The sequence below is a fragment of the Sciurus vulgaris genome (assembly GCF_902686455.1).
Source record: "Sciurus vulgaris genome assembly, chromosome: X".
In the NCBI taxonomy this organism is placed as follows: Eukaryota; Metazoa; Chordata; class Mammalia; order Rodentia; family Sciuridae; genus Sciurus; species Sciurus vulgaris.
In genome coordinates, this window is record NC_136471.1 from 14,033,270 (window position 1) to 14,053,466 (window position 20,197).

The 20,197-nt window shown below is 36.6% G+C and overlaps 1 protein-coding gene across 10 annotated transcripts in view; it reads left to right on the forward strand.

Annotated features, from left to right (window-relative positions):
- Window positions 1-20,197, forward strand: part of ATP11C (ATPase phospholipid transporting 11C (ATP11C blood group)) — a 205,513-nt gene that overhangs the window by 138,244 nt on the left and 47,072 nt on the right. For all 10 annotated transcript variants that reach the window (XM_079124796.1, XM_079124795.1, XM_079124797.1 and 7 more), the window contains 8 exons: window positions 4,273-4,434; window positions 5,102-5,253; window positions 5,861-5,932; window positions 7,885-7,958; window positions 9,659-9,762; window positions 10,373-10,554; window positions 12,481-12,744; window positions 18,763-18,937. In XM_079124796.1, coding sequence (XP_078980922.1) covers window positions 4,273-4,434; window positions 5,102-5,253; window positions 5,861-5,932; window positions 7,885-7,958; window positions 9,659-9,762; window positions 10,373-10,554; window positions 12,481-12,744; window positions 18,763-18,937 — 1,185 coding nt within the window. The remainder of the gene's footprint in view (window positions 1-4,272; window positions 4,435-5,101; window positions 5,254-5,860; window positions 5,933-7,884; window positions 7,959-9,658; window positions 9,763-10,372; window positions 10,555-12,480; window positions 12,745-18,762; window positions 18,938-20,197) is intronic.

Sequence of the window (20,197 nt, forward strand, 5' to 3'; positions counted from 1 at the left end):
CAATGGACCCTGTCAAGTGTTAGTCCCATAAGTCCTTTTCTGTTGTATTTTTCAATTAACTCCTGTTTACTTTCTACAAATTAACTGCCACCCTTTCCTTTCTCATCCACTTTGAAAGTAAAAAAGACCTTAACGTAATTTAAAGAACAGTTGTGACCTTGCCATACGTTTTACTGCTCATCGGTAGCTACTACCTAACATGGGGATGTGGCTCAGTGGTTAAACACCCCCAGGTTCAATCCCCAGTATCCCACTCCGCAAAAAAAGAATTACATAGTCATACTAGGACACCCTCCTCCCCCCTTCCCCAGATCCACCAGAAAAACAAAGGAAGATCTAATGGGGACACTTATTTAGTCCCACTCCTATTGAGTGTAAGCTACCTAAGGGGCCACCAGCTACCAGTCATCTCATTACCATATAACAGAAGGCCTTATCACTCTGGAGGTGCCAAGTATTTTAGGAGCTATGCATCAGAAAAAAATGGAGGTGGGAAGAGATGACCAAGTGTATATTTCACAGTAGCCTTAAAACAAAGAGTTTTAATATGCTGATATAGAGGAGTCTGTTCGGCAAACTCAAAGTTATCATTAAAGAGGAAGAGGCTGCTTGGAAGAGAGTCATGGAGAGACAAGGGGCATCTATCCCTTTAAATGTGAGTTGTTCGATTTTGTTTTGTTGTTGTTATTTTTGTTGTTTTGTTTTCTCGGTACTGGGAATGAAACCCAGGACCTCATACTTGCTAGGCAAGTGCACCAGCACTGAGCTATACATCCCCAGGACTGAGGGTTTTTTTTTTTGTTTGTTTGTTTGTTTGTTTTAGTACCGGGGTACTTACACACTGAGACATATCCCAGCCTTTTTTAATTTTTTTATTTTGAGACAGTGCATCACCTAGTTGCTGAGACTGGCTTTGAACTTGTGATTCTCTTGCCTCAGCCTCCCAAGCTGCTGGGATTACAGGTGTGTGCCACCGTGCCAGTCCCCAGCCCTTTTTATATTTTATTTTGAGACAGGGTCCAACTAAATTGCCTTAGGATCTCCCTAAGTTGCTGAGGCTGGCTTTGAATTTGTGGTGGTCCTGCCTCAACCTCCTGAGCCCCTGGAATTACTGACGTGCACCACCAAGCCTGGCGAGAATATGTTTTTGATATGAATCATATCTAGTCTCCCTCTGCCTTCTCTCAGAGTATATGACATAAAATGGGGCACTGGGTATGTTAACTCTGATCTTAGAACCAATAATATGAATATCACCTAGGAATTTAGGAGTGCAAATTATCTAGCCCCACCTCAGACCTATTAAATCGGTAACTGGAGAATAGAGCCCAACACTCCTGAGTTTTAACAAGCCGTCCAAGTACATGTAACACATGTACTAGTTTGATCATTGTTGTATTCTGGTGTAGTTTATTTGCCTCTACTTGTCATTGTCAATGTTTTCAGACCTTTATTACCCAAACTATTATGTAGGTGAAGAAATTGTATATTTTGAAGCTATTACCTTTGACACTAATAAGAAATTTTGAATGGGTTAATGCTCATTCACGTGCAGAATGGGAAACAACCCAGCACAACCATCAGGGGAAAATGAAAGTTAATAATTTGAATCAGAAAAAAGCTCTAAAGAATTTCATTTGAACTGGAAAATCTAAATGGTACACGAATAATAATACTTGGATTAATTTAAAGAGAGAATTCAAACTTGGCTGGCTAACAGGAAAAAAGTGAGGATTGGAATGCTTTATTTGTACCAGTGCCACAACTGTGAAAAGCTTTGAAAAATAATTAGAAAGCAACTATTGGTGGAGTTCATCTCTTTCTCCCTTACATAATAAAAACGTTAATCTTGTGCTTATGGTTGTTCCTGTCAGCCCATAATTTTAACTATTTAAGCATAAATTGCCAAAAAGGAGGATAAAATTGTGGGTTTCCAAAGCCGGATGTTACAAATAGATGAGATAAATCTGAGATAAAATGGAAGTGCTTAAAATAGTCCATTGTAATGGAAAATTTATTTCATAGCTGATTTTTCCCATTTATTAAAATATGCTTATGTTATACATGAACCTATTATTATAAAATGTTTTGTATAAATTTTTATATATCTGGAAACTTATGAGAAGTGTCTGAAAAATGTGCATACTATGTAGAAAGAAATGCAGTTGTATTTTTGATCACTATTGACCTATTGTGTCTCCTAATTAGGTAACTTAACATTTCTATTTGTTCTTTATTCAGTGGTTCTTATGGTCATTATATGATAGAATCCATTGTACTTCAGTATTTTTACATAAAATTTTACTTTTCAGAGGGAAAAAAACTCCATCAGTTTTTATTTTATTTTGTTATATCTAGTTAATTTTAGGTTTCTATTAAATTTTTTCCAGTGGATTATTTACATGCCAGCCCATAGAGAAAGAGAGAGAGAGAATGTGTGTGTGTGTGTGTGTGTGTGTGTGTAATAAATGTTCAGTATATTAGTATATTCTTGTTTCTCCCTTGGAAAATTGACTATTTAATTTTTTTTCATACAGTTATACAGCTCATTCTACTGTCCTTCCTGTACCCACTGCCCAAACCCTCCCCTTACTCCCCTCTACATAATCCAAAATTCCTTCATTCTCCCCTACCCACCCCCCACTATAGATTAGCATCCACTTATCAGAGAAAACATTTGGGGTTTGGTTTTTTGGGATTGGCTTATTTCACTTAGCATGATATTCTCCAATTCCATCCATGTACCTGCATTTGCCATAATTTCATTCTTCTTTAAGGCTGAGTAATATTCCATTGGGTGTATGTGTCACATTTTCTTCATCCATTCACCTGTTGAAGGGCATCTAGGTTGGTTCCATAGTTTAGCTATTGTGAATTGAGCTACTATAAACATTGATTTGGCTGTGTCACAGTAGTATGCTGATTTTAAGTCCTTTGGGTATAAACTGAGGAGTGAGCTGGGTCAAATGGTGGTTCCATTCCAAGTTTTCTTAGGAATCTCCATACTGCTTTCCAGAGTGGCTGCACCAATCTGCAGTCCCATCAACAATGTATGAGAGTACCTTTTTCCCCCCACAGCCTCGGGAACACTTAAAATTGCATTCTTGATGATTGCCTCTCTGACTAAAGTGAGATGAAATCTTAGAGTAGTATTGATTTCCATTTCCCTAATTGCATGAGATGAATATTTTTTCATATTTTTGTTGATCAGTTGTATTTCTTCTTCTGTGAAGTGTCTGTTCAGTTCCTTAGCCTATTTATTGATTGGGTTATTTGGGTTTTTTGGTGTTTTTTGAGTTCTTTATATATCCTGGAGATTAGTGCTCTGCGATGCCTGTGGTAAAGATTTTTTCCCATTCTTGTTCTTTAGGAGTCTTGTTAAGGAAGTCAGGTCCTAAGCCAACATAATGATGATTCAGACCTACTTTTCCTTCTATTAGGCACAGGTTCTAGTACCTAAGTCTTTGATCCACTTTGAGTTGATTTTTGTACGGGGTGAGAAATAGAGGTTTAATTTCATTTTGTTACATGTAGATTTCTAATTTTCCCAGCACCATTCGTTGAATAGATTATCTTTTCTCCAGTGAATGTTTTTGGCACCTTTGTCAAGTATGAGATAACTGTGTGTGGGATTGTCTCTGTGTCTTCTATTCTGTACCATTACAGTCTGTGTTTCTATTTTGGTGCCAATACCATGTTGTTTTTGTTACTGTGGCTCTGTTGTATAGTTTAAGGGCTGGTATTGTGATGCCTCCTGCTTCACTCTTCTTGATAAGGATTGCTTTGGCTATTCTGGGTCTCTTATTGGAAAATTGACTTTTTAATGTTTATTCTATACAATAAACCAGGTTATGTTAAGGAGTTAAATTGAAGGGGTTTTAGTTTGATAAGAAAGTTATAGTTTTCCTTCCTAGTGATCTACATTGAAGTAGGTCTACTTTAGATATATTGTTGCTATTTCAGTGTCTTTAAAAACATTCATTCCTCATTTGTTTGCTAGTATTGCCTTTGTAATTCCTAACATTTGATTTGAAGTCTTAGAAGAGGTGATTTCTTAAGTATATGAACATTTTTCTATTGATATGAAATTTTAATAACTAAAAATTATTAACTAAAATCTAATAATTTTTAGTTAACTAAAAATTCATGAGCTAAGGATATAGCTCAGAGATGGAGCACTTGTCTAGCTTGTGGGAGGTCCTGGGTTCAATCCCCAGTACCTTAAAAAAATTGTCACACTAAAGAAACATATGTTTGTGTCCTTCTTTTCAGGTGGATTATGTATTTACAGATAAGACTGGAACACTTACTGAAAATAGTATGGAATTCATTGAATGCTGCATAGATGGGCACAAATATAAAGGTGTAACTCAGGAAGTTGATGGATTATCTCAGACTGATGGACCTTTAACATATTTTGACAAAGCAGATAAGGTGACATTTTCTGCATTACCATTTTTACCTGAAAATTCAGTCTATGTAAGCATTTCTATCCCTGCATAGTAGAAATAGAGAATTTTCCAGTAGGCAGATATGTAAATTTTTGAATAACCATTTGTTTTTTCTTTTGGCTTTGCCATTTCTTGTTTTACTAATACCACTAGAATTTATAAATTAGTAGAGATTATAAGTAGAGAGAATTATGAGAAGTGGCATTTAAGTAAAAGTTTCATTTGCCTACTGATGTGATTATAATTTTTTAAAATACAAGGTCCTTCAATGAATGATGTCTCTTCAAATCATTTAAGTTCCAGGAGTATCTACACATTAAATGAACCAGAGTCTCCCTATACCTGAGGTATTGCTAGACTGTGGATTCCTTTTAGGCCATGAAGAAGCCAGTGGCTTGTTATAGCTGGTACTACAATAAACTGAATGTGTTCATGCAGCCTCTAGAGATACTGGCTAAAGACCACAAATTCTGTTTGCAGTTAAGGGGATATATAGCTCATTTGAGTACTAGGAATTTATAATTTCTGCTACTCAGTTTGCTAGAAGTTATAAAATTCTCTCACATTAATATCTTTTCTGTGTTCAGTGCCTAGTTACCTAGTGATCAAAGTCAAAATAATGCAGTTATTTTTCTGTTGCTTTTCCACAGAATCGAGAAGAACTCTTTCTGCGTGCCTTGTGTTTATGCCATACTGTAGAAATTAAAACAAATGATGCTGTTGATGGAGCTACAGAATCAGCTGAATTAACCTATATCTCCTCCTCACCAGATGAAATAGCTTTGGTGAAAGGAGCTAAAAAGTAAGCATTCCTTTACTTCTCCTGAGAAGGTGAAATCACAGAAAGACCAAAGTTCATTTGAGTTTTTTCCATTTGCTTGAATAACCATATTATGTACCTCTTCTGTTATTTAAAAAAGCCACACTGTTATCTGAAAGTTTGTAAAAATTCCCAAATATAACCAATTAAGTCCAAATAGAAACTTGCCCTATTATTTATTCATGCCAGCCACGAGTCTGAATTTTCATGTTATATTTTGCAAATCAAGTAACAGTGACCACTTTTTGTACAACACATGCTATTTTTGAAGTGCTTCCAGCAAATTTGACAACATTTGATAACTGACAGTCCAGTTTTACCCATGAGGCTCAAGATGATTAAGTGACTTAAAAGGTCACTTAATGTGTTAGCTGCAGAATTGGAATTACAGATTGTCTTTCCCTTGGTTATAATAATTGTGACTGGGCTTTGACTTGCTTCATTTTATCAACTGATCCAGGAAAGAGAAGTACAGTTATAGATTGAGATTATATAAGAAAGAAGAATTAACGAGGATGAATAATTCCATTGCTAGGGGAAATTAATTGTTCTTTGGAGACATACAGAGGTCCTTTTTTGTTTTTGATAGGTACGGGTTCACATTTTTAGGAAATTGGAATGGACATCTGAGACTAGAGAACCAAAGAAAAGAAATAGAAGAGTAAGTAGCTCTGTGTCTGATGTCTGTCATTCCCAACCCCAGTCAACTTTAAATGGATTTAGCAAGGGCTGCAAAGGAAACTGGGATTTGCAGCAGAAGTTCCAATTTGGTTCACATATGGGTCCAGTAGCCAGAATGAGAGTTTTCCTGGACTGTTGCTGAAATTTAGATGCCATTTCAGTTCTCTAAGATACGCTACAAGAAAAATCAGAGAATGTGTATGAAACCTGCCATCCAGAGCCCAAGCCATCACTCTGAGATTGCGAACCCAGCAATTCCAAATACCAGAGCAGCTTTGGTGTTTGACAGAACCTTTGCCTTGTTCTTAGATATTCAGGTGTTAGCCTAAGGGCAAGTACCCTGATGCAACAGTATCTTAGTATTTCTTTTCTTTTCTTTTTCTTTGCTACAGAAACCCCAAGCTACCTTGGCTTAATGGCAGATTTTAAATAGACTCAGTGTTTAATTTGAATTCTTTCATTTGAACTTGAAATGTAATTATCTTACTTGACTTCCATTCTGGCCCTGAGGATCCCATGAGATTCATATTAGAAACCTATAATACATGTGAAGGCACTTGAGTAATATTCCTCCTTGAGCTGGGATGCTCAGCAGCCCAGAGGATGACTCTGTGGTCTGACTGCCCAACCTGGAGTCATGGTGACCATCCAGATTCTAGTCAGTCCATAACATTGCCCCTCTCTGGTCAACATCAAATGAAATGCTACACACAGATGTCTTAAAACACAGCCCCCTTCCCCACCTGAAAAAATAAAAATCAATCCACTCACCCCCACCAAAAACAAGCTATATAGTAAACATTTTTATGTTAAATACATGTATCTAAGTTTATTTTCTTTTTTAATATACATATATTTGTTGCAGATGGACATAATACCTTTATTTTTATGTGGTGCTGAAGATTGAACCCAGGGCCTCACACATGCTGGCGTGTCACCACTGAGCCACAACCCCAGCTCTTAAGTTGTTTATTTTCAAGAAAATATTCCCTCATGCCTTTTCTGATAATTACCTTTTTTTTTTTTAACTTTTCTGTATCCTTACATCTGATTAACAGTTCAGCCATCCATACACAAATCTGATCAATCTCTTAATACCCACTCTTTAAGTCCTTCATTAACTTCCTATTGCTCTTAGGTTAAAACGCCGTTTCTGAAAGAGCCCACAAAGTTGTTTTCAGCTCCTGCTTACCTTTCTTGCTTCATTTCTTGCTGTTCGCCTGTCAGTGAGTTTTCTGTGTGATGGAAAACCTTAAAGTCCCTGCTGTGCCTTTGCATGTGATCTTACCTCTAATCAGAATGCCCTGTCCCTCTTCTTCACCATATCATTCTTGTAGAACCCAGCTCAGGCACCTCTTTCAGAAAGCCTTCCTTCCAAAGGCTTTTTATCTATAGTTTTATCTCTCCCTTGTAAGTGCCTTTATTGCACTATTTGATAGACTGGGAGAGTAGTTGTATCTTAACCTTTTCTCCATTAGAATGTGATGAACTTCTGGAGGGATGGGCCTCAGGAAGATTCACCTTTGTTCCCCAACACATAGCACTGTGTCTGGCCATAGGAGGTACACATAGAACATAGTAAAGTAGTTAGAAGAGTGGAACTATTTCTAGACCCTTCCAGATATAACTTGGTGGGACTGCTTTTTGTTCTCCATTCCTGTAGATACTCTCCTTACTATTTTAAGTAATATAGTGGAAGGATATAAGTACCCCACCAACTCAGCTAGCCTCTGACAGCAGGTTCTTTGTGCAGAGAAATTTTTTTTAAAAAGAGGGAAAGTACCAGTTGTGCATACAACCAACTACCTAACCCAAAGAGCACAACTATCTGTTCATTTAAGATTTTTAAATATCTTTAGATGTTTCTGTTGTGTTGTATTTTTCTCAACGTGGCCCAGGTATTTTACTTCTTTCATTTCTGTCCTTTTAAAGGTATGAACTTCTTCACACTTTAAACTTTGATTCCATCCGTCGACGTATGAGTGTAATTGTGAAGACTCGAGGAGGTATACCTCTTTAAAAAAACTGACTTTTTCCATTTGTAGGTTTATATGTTCATCAACTATTTCTAAAAATCTAAACATTGCAGGTAGTACTGTAGGTTTTGCTAAAATCTCACAAAGTGGTGGCGTTAATAAATATGCTTTCATGTATTTATTGGGAAACATGTTCCATTTGTCAAATTGTCAATGGCAGAACCCCTGGTATGATAGTAAATGCATTTTCTTGGAAATGAAACTGAATTCTTTTGCCCTGGCTGTTCAGACAGGGACTGAAAGGATGACTTATGGTTCAGTGTACTCAACTTGAATATGTTCAGAGAACTCACTTAGTGCTCAGCTGAATATTTCCTGGGTGCTTAAACCATACTCATTATTGTGGTCACCAGTAAAGTTATGGTATAGTAATTTTACTGGAGACAACAGCTCAGTCTAGAGTGTAAAGAGCTACTGCTGTAATCTCCCTTACCTTCCTAGTTCCCCTGTTGCTCCCTGGAAGTAGGTGAGTTAGAGATGATTCAGTCAGATTTCTGGGAAAGGGCATACTGGTTTCATTCCAGAGCTGAAGGCTCTTTAATGGAGTATAGCTTGCCCTTTGCAGAGGAACCAGTTCCTCCCATCGTCCCATTTCTTCCATGTCTTTGAGAGGCACCATGGTGATTTGTCTTTTGCTTAAATTCTGAAAGGTCCATGGGTAGCACTTCTGACTCATTCACAGGCTCACAGTTGTGTGTGTGTGTGTGTGTGTGTGTATATGTGTACACGTGTCTTTGGCCAGGTTTGTTTTCAAAATATCCTTGTTTTATTTCCCAGTAATATACTTTAACAATAAATCTCTTCCAAATTCTTGTAAGAATGAAAGGATGGAGACACTTTTCCTCATACTTATGGTATGACTGCAAACATATTAAATTGATTTTAATGTATGGCCATGGGATTTGTTATATGACTATTTTTAATTTTTTGTCATGATTTTTAAATACACTTTGGATGTGTGAGGAAAAAATGAAAAGCATATTTAACATTTGAGATACTGTTCTTTTGTGTGCACATCTACATATATGTTCTACTGCAGATGATGGAATTTCTGGAAAAGTGGTCTACAAAGGTTGTTTTCCTCAAAGCTGTACTTTTTAATTTGTTGAACTCAACTATCTGCCTTATAAGGATTAAGTTTCTTTTAGTGTTCAACTGTGAATTTTTCCCAGGTGCATGAAGTGATCTAACGTTGTACTTATACAAGCATTAGCATTGTACAAAGCTGTCAAGCCATTGTTTCAAAAGCTAACTTTCTATAGCTTATTCATAATTTCAGCCTGTTTTAGCTTGAGTTTGGTTCTTGACGTCCATAGATGCCTTGTGTGCACTCTAGGCCATCAATGACTACATTTTCACAAAGAATCCTAGTGTCTCTCCTTGATATAAATGTGGTTCTCCATGATTCACTGGGAGGAAATGTATTTTAACACAGGTGCATGTTGTAAACTCTGGCTTCTTTATTGTGTCCATAATGGTCTAGAGAGGTGGTGAATTTTTCTCCTGACAGACTAAAGCTCAAGATGTCTAATTTCGTTTGGGTAAGTGTTGAAAGGCAGGCTTGGAATACATAGCAGCTGGGTGGGAAAGGTCACCTTAACAGTTCTCTTATTAAAATCTCAATGCCAGTCTTAAAATTCTAAGTTGAGTACTTTGGTTCTTTATTTTAGGAGACATACTTCTTTTTTGTAAAGGAGCAGATTCAGCAGTTTTTCCCAGGGTGCAGAACCATGAAATTGAGTTAACTAAAGCCCACGTGGAACGTAATGCAATGGTGAGCCTACATCCCTCCCCTCAATAAGGAAATAGAGAAATGCTGGAAATGTTTATGGGATTAGTATTTAAATGGATGTTTTAGATGGGCGTGGGGGTGTACACCTATAATTCCAGCCTCTGGGCCAGCCAAAGTGGAAGAGCTCAAGTTTGAGGTCTACTTTGGCATTTTAATGTAACCCTGCCTCAAAATAACAATTAAAAAAAAAAGGATAAGGGATATGGCTCAGTGGTAGAGTGTACCTAGGTTTAATCCCTAGTACCACAAAAATATAAATAAGTGGATGTTTAAATGAACTTCTATTTTCATTGTGTATTTTTGTATTGGCAGATTTAATATTTATTTTAATATAAACTATTATCTTGAAGTAACATTTGATCAGAATTTGCAGCCTTGTGAACTTTTCAAGAATCTTTGTTAGAAACACTGTTTTGTTTACTTGAAACCTAACGATGTTACCTTTTTCAGTTGCAGTCTGTTCATTTTTTTAAACTAAATGTGTCAGAATTTCTCTTTTGTACACATGGGTAAAGCAAGAGTATTTAAAGAGGGTGTGTGTGTGTGTTTAACTATTATGGGTATAACTCTAAGTCTTCTACTTTGCTTCTAGGATGGGTATCGGACACTCTGTGTGGCCTTCAAAGAAATTGCTCCAGATGATTATGAAATAATTAACAGACAGCTCATAGAGGCAAAAATGGCTTTACAAGATAGAGAAGAAAAAATGGAAAAGGTTTTTGATGATATTGAGACAAACATGAATTTAATTGGAGCCACTGCAGTGGAAGACAAGTAACTAGAAATGATAACTCTTTGTTGTTTTAATGACCAGTCATTTAGGGTGGCATCTGCCCCAAATTAGTAATTTATTCACATTTTGAAATCTCTGATTTAATTTTGTTGTCTAAATGGGCTTATAGATTCATTTATTTTTAACAAGTACGAAAAATTATACTTTTGAACTGTTTTGAACTGTTTGTAGAAATGGTTTTTAAGTTAAATACATGTAACTTAGAAAAAGGAACCAGTTATCACTAAAGTCTTTTGAATATTTACTAAGCCAACCACTTATTTATGCATATATTTATAAAGTAGACTGTTATGTGTAAACAGTGGTGCTAGAGCCATCAATGGAGCTGATGCCTGGAAGAATGGGTAAGATTTTGACAGAGGTGAACAGAATGAAAATCCAAGGTAGAGTGAACAACACAAGTGCTTGATCTAACCTGGTTTAACAGACCAGAATATACTTTTGCATACTTTAAAATAATATCCTTTAAATATACAGGCTGAACTCTGTCAGACACAATTGTAGGACTCTGTCATTGATCTTCTTGAAAGAATAAATGTTAGATTCTTAATATTTTAGGAGTTTTCTAAGAATTATAAATGCAAATTATGAGACTTAACCAACAAAAAGTTACAAACATATTCAGCCCCATTGAAAGGTAACAAAATTATAATGAATTTCATTATTATTCTATAACAAAAGGAACTCAAAAGCATAATTTCTTTTTATGTTTTTATTAGTGCATTATAGTTATACATAATATTGGGGTTCATTTTGACATAGGCATACATTCATGGAATATAATTTGTTCCAGTCTGGTCCCCAGTGCTTGCCCTTTCCCTCTCCTCCTCCTTTCCCCTATTTTCCTTCCTCTACTGGTCTTCCTTCTAGTTATTTATAGTTTTTTAATTAGTACTTTATAGATATATCTAAATGTGAACTTCACTGTAGTGTATTCATATATATGCATAGCATAAGTTTTTCAATTTCATTCTCCACTTGCTTCCTTTTCCCATCCCACCTCTTTCCCTCTCAATCTCCTTTCTCTACTTCAATGATCTCCCTTCTGTTTTCATGGACTAGAACCACCATATTACCCAGCTATCTCACTCTTTAGTATTTTAGTATTTTATCCAAAAGAACTAAAACAAGCATACTATATTGATACAGGCACATCAGTGTTTATAGCAGCACAGTTTACAAGTCAAGTTATCAAACCAAACCAGGTGCCCATCAACAGATGAAAGGGTAAAGGAAATGTGGTGTTTTACTTAGCCATGTAGAAGAATGAAATTATGGCATTTGCTGGTAAATGGGAGGAACTGGAGAACATCATGCTGAACAAAATAAGCCAGACTCAAAAAGTCAAGAGTTGAATGTTTTCTCACATACGCAGAAGCCAGACAAAATAAGGAAAAAAGGCAGGAGGATATCCCAGAAAAGTATCATTTTTCATTCAGAGTTATATTTCAAAATTCTCATTTAGTAATTCTAATCTTAAAAGTTCCACAAGGATAGGGATTCACAAACTTCATTTCTATATTTGATTAGAATGTTTGGCCCTTTCCATTTTGAGCCATGTTAAGAATTTGTATGGTGATATATAAGATATTGAGATTAACAATGAATACAAATATATGGTGATTTTCTAAGTGATGGTTCTCAATCTTGCCATTGGATACCTTTTACCTCAAGAGATATCATAAATCTTTTCTGGACTTCATTGTTTGAAATTCACTTTAATAAGTAAAACTATGCCAAGAGACAACACTCTCAGGAGTAAAGGGTATATAAGAAAACCAACTGTGACAAGTTGTCACAACTCTAGAATCGTAGTGAATTGTAAAAAAATGTTCTCTTTAGCAAGCCTTCTCGTAGAATTCCTGTCAGGTATTGCAGAGGATAACAAGGCTTCCTTGTGTTCCCAGGCTGCAAGATCAAGCTGCAGAAACCATTGAAGCTCTGCATGCAGCTGGCCTGAAAGTCTGGGTGCTTACTGGGGACAAGATGGAGACAGCCAAATCCACATGCTATGCCTGCCGCCTTTTCCAAACTGGCACTGAGCTCTTAGAACTGACCACAAAAACTATTGAAGAAAGTGAAAGGAAAGAAGATCGATTACATGAATTATTGATAGAATATCGGAAGAAGTTGCTGCATGAATTTCCTAAAAGTACCAGAAGCCTTAAAAAGTAAGAAAGTACATCAATTTCTTATATTTAAACATTGGTACAGGTGTAAATAACAGCTCCTTTGCAGAAGGCTCTATTTTCTATAATTTATCATTCTCTGATATTTTTTTCTTTTTAAGTTAAAACCTTCCCTGAGGGCTTATCTAATAGCACATTTGAGATTATTTGATACTTTACACCTCTCTTTTTTAATTTAAAAGAAAACTATATTTCTCAATGTTTAGAAAATTATCTCAGGGTTTTGGGGGGGATACCACAGATTGGACCCAGAGGCACTTAACTACTGAGCCACATCCTTTTTAAATTTTTTTTAGAGACAGTCTTGCTGAGTTGTGTAGGGCCTTGCTAAGTTTCTGAGGCTGGCTTTGAACTTGCAATCCTCCTGCCTGGGCCTCCCAAGCTGCTGGGATTACAAGCGTGTGCCACCACACCCAGCAGAAAATAACCTCAATTTCTTGTTTAAATTAAATTTATTTTAGCTGATACATTAAAAAACATAAAATTGTACAAATTAGTGGAATAACTTTTCCATGTGATGGTTCTTTATATACATGTTCTGCATGTATACATTCTGTAATGTTTAAATCTCCTCAAACAGCATTTCTTAATGGTAAGAACTCAAAATCCTTCTAGTTTTTTGAAATATACAATACATTATTGTTATCAGTAATCACCCTGCAGTACAGTAGGACATCAGAATTTCTTTATCCTGTCTAATTGTAACTTAGAACTCATTGATCTTTTCTTTATCCCTCCCACTACCTACTCTCCCTAGCCTCCAGTAACCACCAGTCTGATCTTACCTTCTTATGAGATCAGCATTTTAGATTTCACATATGAGCAAGATCATGCTGTACTTGTATTTCTGGCTTATTTCACTCATTTGTTATTTTTCACATCATAATGATCTCCAGTTCCATTCATGTTGTCATAATGATAGGATTCTATTCTTTTTATAGCCAAATAGTATTCCATGTTATATATGTCTCACAGTTTCTTTGTTCATTCATCAGTTGGAGGACACTTAGGTTGTTTTCATTTCTTGGCTGTTAGGAATAGTGTTGCAGTGAATGAGTGCAGATGTCTCTAATAGACATACTGATTTCATTTCTTTTGTATACGTATCCAGTAGTGGGATTGCTGAATCATATGGCAGTTCTGTTTTTAATTTTTCAGAAATCTTAAAAATAGTTAAACTTCTAAATACTTAGGTTCTGGGTATGTAATAAAATCTATTTCTATTACAGTTTCAATGCATTTTGAGATCCTAGAGCTATTTCTGATGTGGACTCTCATGTCCCAGTACTCCAGATAGAACCAAAAACTTGTTAATATGGCCACTTTCACTCTGCTTTCAACTAATTACATAAGAAGAACTTATAGAACCTCAAAGCAAGCCAATGATCCAACAATAATTCAATGCCCAGGGATGTGTCATCTATACTTCCTATTGACCTAGTCTTGTCTTCATATAAACTAATGACTTGACTTTATCTTGACCATAAGCAAATTGAATTCCTTTTCTGGAATGCCACGAGATCACTTGCACTAACTACAGAGTACCTTAGGCAATATTACTTTCCATTTCTTGAGCACACTTCGTATTCTAGGAACAATATTAAGTGCTTTTATGATTATTCTCATTTAACCTTCATTAACAACCCAGTTAGGCAATCTTGTCTTCTTCCTTTTATGGATGGGGAAACTGGGGCTCAGCAAGATGAAGTGACTTGCTTCAGATCATACAGCTAATAAGGGATTGAGCAAGTCTTTCCAGAGCCCATGTTTTTAACAGCAATGCTATATCTCTGTCCTCCTCTTTCATTTTTAAACTTAAAACTGAATGGGCCATATTTTAAGGCTATGGACAATATTAAAACAGTTGTTCTGTTATTTAGGTAAGAATAAGCATATTTTTATTAAATTGCCTCTGAGAAATGTTTCCTTTCTTTAACCAAATGGTACTTACAAAGTCAATCCAAAGCCAGGTGCTATGGTGCATGCCTATAATCCCAGCAACTCAGGATACTGGGCAGAAGGATCAGCCTCAGCAATTTAGTGAGGCCCTAAGCAACATAGCAAGACCCTGTCTCAAAAAATAAAAAGGACTGGGTATATGGCTCAGGAGTTAAGTTCCCCTTGGTTCCATCTCCAGTTAACCAAAAAAAAATAAAAGTCAGTCCAAATTACATGCATTTTACTTGTCCATTTGTCTTATTCTACTTGGACTGCCATAGCAGTACTATAGACTGGGTGGCTTAAACAACAGAAATTTTTTTTTTCTCACAGGTCTAGAGACTGAAAGACCAAGACCAGAGTACCAGAATGGTTGGGTTCTGGTGAGGGCTGTCTTCCTGGCTTGCAGATGTCTGCCTTCTCTGTGTCCACTTGTAGCCGAGAGTATTAGTGTCTCTTGTTTGTAATCCCATCCTGGGATCCTCACTCATCAGTTCATCTGAACCCAGTTATATCCCCAAGGCCCCGTCTTCTCATGTCATCGCATTTGGGGTTATAGTCTTCAACATAAGAATTTCGAGGACACAATTCAATCCATAACAGTTACTAATGCCATCGCCAGGGCCCTACAATAGGTTAATGACTTTCTCTAAACCTAATCACCTTTCAAATGCTCCCATCTCCAAATACCATTACTTTGACAGTAGAGTTTCAATATATGAATTTTGAAAGGACAGTTAGTCCATATCTCTGTTTAGCAACTATTTGATGCTTTTGTGTTTTGGGGGGAGGAGGTTTGTTTATTTGTTTTTTGTACTGGTGATTGACCCCATGGGCACTTTAATGCTGAGCTATCTCCCCACTCCTTTTTTTATTTTGAGACATGGTATTGCTATTGCTGAGACTGGCCTCAAACTTGAGATCCTCTTGCCTCAGCCTCCTGAAACACTGGGATTACAGGCAAGTGCCACCACATCTGGCTCTGTGGTGCTTTTGTAAAAGCTAGGCATTATCAAAAACTTAACACATCACTATTTCAGCTTATTCCCTCTTGCTTCTGTTTGGGATTGGGCATGGTCTTGCTCCCAGTTACATAGGCTTCATTCAGATCCAGAATTACCTTTGTTCCTTTGCCCCTTCTAGTTCACAGAAATGGTTAGGTTTTGTGGCACACACCTATAATCCCAAGGATTTAGAAAGCTAAAGCAGAAGAATCACATGTTTAAGGTCAGCCAGTTCACATCAGCTCCCAAGCCTCGTTCAGATTCCCATTGTCACCACTAGTGCTCACATCAGAGATCTGGCACTCACATGTGGAATCCCTTAAGCCCCTCTACCAGATGAGTAGTCTTCAAGTAAACCACAGTACACATCATAATCCTACTTTGAAACCTTTTAGTGGTTCTCCATTACTGAGATTCAGGTCATACCAAAGCCTCAAGATACCTTTAATTTGTTTTCCCAGTGCATCCCAATGTATATTTTCTCCCTTCAACTCTTTGTTCCCTGCCTGCAAGTTCTACTTTAAATATCATACCTCACAAAGAGGTTCACTGTTCTTTCCTGTATTTATTTTCCCAAGAGTTAGGCATTAACTATTTATTATCTTGTTTGATTTTATATGTTCTCCTATGTAGACATCTTTCACTCCCAACCAGATTTTCTGTTCTCCAAGAAAAGACTAGTCAGTAATTCTGTATTCCTCCATATAGCCAGCTTATAGTTGGTGTTTACAAATATTCTTTGATTATTGAGCTGCTATTTTCTGCCTAGTAAGACAGCTCTTGTCAAGTGAGCAAACACATGATTGATGCCTGTTTAGTGTATAAACTATGTTCACAAAATTATTAAGCCAAAGAGGGATAAGTACAAAATATAGTGTTAGCAGTGTACAGCAAAGAAATATGGAAAGGGAATGATGGGGTGTATTTGGCTTTCACTGTTCGGAATAAGGTCCATAGAACAGCAGCTATGTTGTCACCAGGCAGCTTGTTAGAAATGCAAATTTCAGACCTCACCTCAGAGTTACTAAATCAGAATCTGTGTTTTAACTGGATCCCCAGATGATTTCCTTTGTACATTAAGCTTTTTTTATTTAAATTTTTAAAAAATTTTTGCAGACTGCATTTTGATTCATTGTACACAAATGGGGTACAACTTTTCATTTCTATGGTTGTTTACAATGTAGATTCACACCATTCATGTAATCATACATATACATAGGGTAATACTATCTGTCTCATTCTACTATCTTTCCTTCCCCCACCCCCTCCCACCTCATTTTCCTCTACACCATTCAAAGTTCCTTCATTCTTCTCTCCCCCCCACCCCCACCCCCTCTCATTATGTATTGTCATCCACTTATTGGAGAAAACATTTGGCCTTTGGTTTTTTGGGGCTTGGCCTGTTTCATTTAGCATGTTTTCCAACTTCATTTACCATCAAATGCCATAATTTTATTCTTCTTTATGACTGAGTAATACTCTATTGTGTATATATACCACAGTTTCTTTATCCATTCATCAATTGAAGGGCATCTTGGTTGGTTCCACAATCTAGCTATTATGAATTGAGCAAACTATGAACATTGATGTGGCTGCATCACTGTAGTATGCTGATTTTAAGTACTTTGGGTATAAACCGAGGAGTGGGATAGCTGGGTCAAATGGTGGTTCTATTCCAAGTTTTCTGAGGAATCTCCATACTGCTTTCCAGAGTGGCTGCATCAATTTGCAAGTCCACCAGCATGTGCATTAAGCTTTTTGAGTAGCATTAGACAACGGAATCTGTAATTGAGATCTTTCTGTATCTACTCCTTTAGAATCACTTCACTATAGTGATTCTCAAAGGGTGCCCAATTCCCTGAACAAAAAATGAATAACTACTGTTTTGTTCCTGTAATTGCAAAAAAAGAAAAATGTAATTGGTAGGATTTTCTCAGTTGTAAATTTCCCCCATATAGTTTTCTTCCTTCCTTCCTTTCTTTCTGGAACCCAGGGATGCTTTACCACTGAGCTACATACCCAGCACTTTCTATTTTGCATTTTGGGGCAGGGTCTTATTAAGTTACTGAGGCTTGCCTCAAACTTAAAATCCTCCTATCTTAGCCTCCCATATAGCTTTAAGTATGTACCACTATGCCCAGCCCCCATATAGTTTTCTTAAAAACTTGACACCTTGTTATACCTTGTTTTTCCTGGCACTTAAAATACCTCTTATCCTGGCCACACATGAGAGCAAACTAGAGGGCTTTTAAAACATGATCAAGCCTGGACCAAGGTATTCTGATTTATTTGCTCTGAGGATGGGCCTCAGGCATGGGCAACTTTTTAAAGTCACACCAATGATTCTAATGGGAAGGCTAGGATTGATAACCAATAAATAAAGTAATATAACTTGATACTTATTTAAGAAATATTTTTGGGGGCTGGGGAGATAGCTCAGTCGGTAGAGTGCTTGCCTTGTAAGCACAAGGCCCTGGCTGGGTTCGATCCCCAGCACCCCAAAAAAAAAAAAAAAAAAAAGAAAAGAAATATTTTTATATTATTACATTCTTTAATGAGAATCATGTCTTTTAGATGCTCTGTCATATTTGAGAAGCCATGTTTTATGCATAGGTTTTGTCATTCAGGAAAATATATTAGAGAAAAGTCTTTTATGATTTCTCTACCCCAAAGCCTTTTTGTTTTTTCTCTGTCTTTAAGGAGTGTCAAATTCACTGATAATTTATATTCATGTCAGAACTAATATCATGTTATACTAGTTCAATTCATCTGTAATTCCTAAAAATTCATCTCAAATTTCCTAGAGGCAGATTGTGAAACTTTTATTTTTGTACTTTTCAGAACTTAAAATTATATGAGCAACGTAGGTCTCTAAGGTGTTACTTAAAGTCACTGTTGTGCCATTATTAGAGGCAATCAGTTCTTTACAATGAATAGGTCAAGGAACCAGATTGATGACTCATCTCATCTGGGACCCTCCCTTCTGTGTTTAAAAAAATCAGTATCCTAAATGCAAAGGTATGATAATTTCAAAAACAACATTGTTTTTCTTTTTCAGAGCATGGACAGAACATCAAGAATACGGATTAATCATTGATGGCTCCACATTGTCACTCATACTAAATTCTAGTCAAGATTCTAGTTCAAACAATTACAAAAGCATTTTCCTACAAATTTGTATGAAGTGCACTGCAGTGCTGTGTTGCCGTATGGCACCATTACAGAAAGCCCAGGTAACTGTGGATAATAATGTTCCATTCCGGGTTTCTCTGTACACTTATGTGTAAATGTTTGGTTTACTCTTAATTTGTTGCTAATTAAGCAGATTTACTTTTAAATCGTTTCACTAATATCATCTAATTTTTTCAACCTTAACTTTTTCCTTTTTGTGGTCAAAATCAAGAAGGATTCTTCCCCCAAATTGATTTAAACTTTGCTGGACTTGAACGCTGCCTCCATTCTACTGCTTCTTGCCCCCTGTGACATTAGCTTCATATATTCTGTTTCTTTTGCTCTTTTTTGGTACCAGGGGTGCTCAACCACTGAGCCACATCCCCAGCCATTTTCTATTTTTTATTCTGAGACAGGGTCTTGCTAAGTTGCTTAGGCCTTACTAAGTTACTAAGGCTGGCTTTGAACTTGGGATCCGCTGGCTTCAGCCTCCCTAGCTACTGAGATCACAAGCATGTGCTCGGCTTCTTCTGCTCTTATTACTTTATTTACTTGCTTACTGGCAAACCTGGCCCAGTTCCTTGTGCTGTGTTAGTTCTCTTCCTCATTTCTTCACTGCAGTTAATACTATCAGTTACATCCTTCTCAAAATTCTCCTTCCTTGATTTCTGTGATGGTCCATAGTCCTGACACTTTTTCCCTTTTTGGTTAACCTAGTATCCTTTGTTTATTTTATCCTCTATATTCTCCCTGATTATCACTTTTTTTCTAAGAAGTTTTCCTCTGCTTTTTAGTATATGAACTCTTTCTGGATTAACACTTCTCTGACTCCCATTGATATATCTCTGGCCCTAACTTTTTCTTGATTTTAACTTTCCTATTTCTAGTTGTCTGCTAGACAGCTCTATATGGATTTCCTACTATCACATTAAACTCTGGTGTCTAAGACAGATCTTATGATATTCTTTTTCAGATCAGTTTGTTTTTCCTTTTCCTTTTACCAGTGCCATTTTTCTTTTACTTCCTAAGACTCAAAACTACCTTGGATCTTCTCTTCTCCCTCCATGTATAGTCATCATGTTCTGTTGATTCTACATACATTTTTTTGTAGTTCTGTTTTTCATGCCATCTTTTGAAACCATTTACTGCCAGCCTAGTCCAAACCCTCAGGACTTTACACATAGACTATTGGATTTTGTCTCCTCACTAGTCTTCTTGCTTTCACCCTTTCCCTTCAGTCTTTCCCTTTGTGCTCCCCGAATTAATCTTGTCAAAACACTGCTTCTTCTATCATATACTCTTTTTTTCAAACACTTTTAATG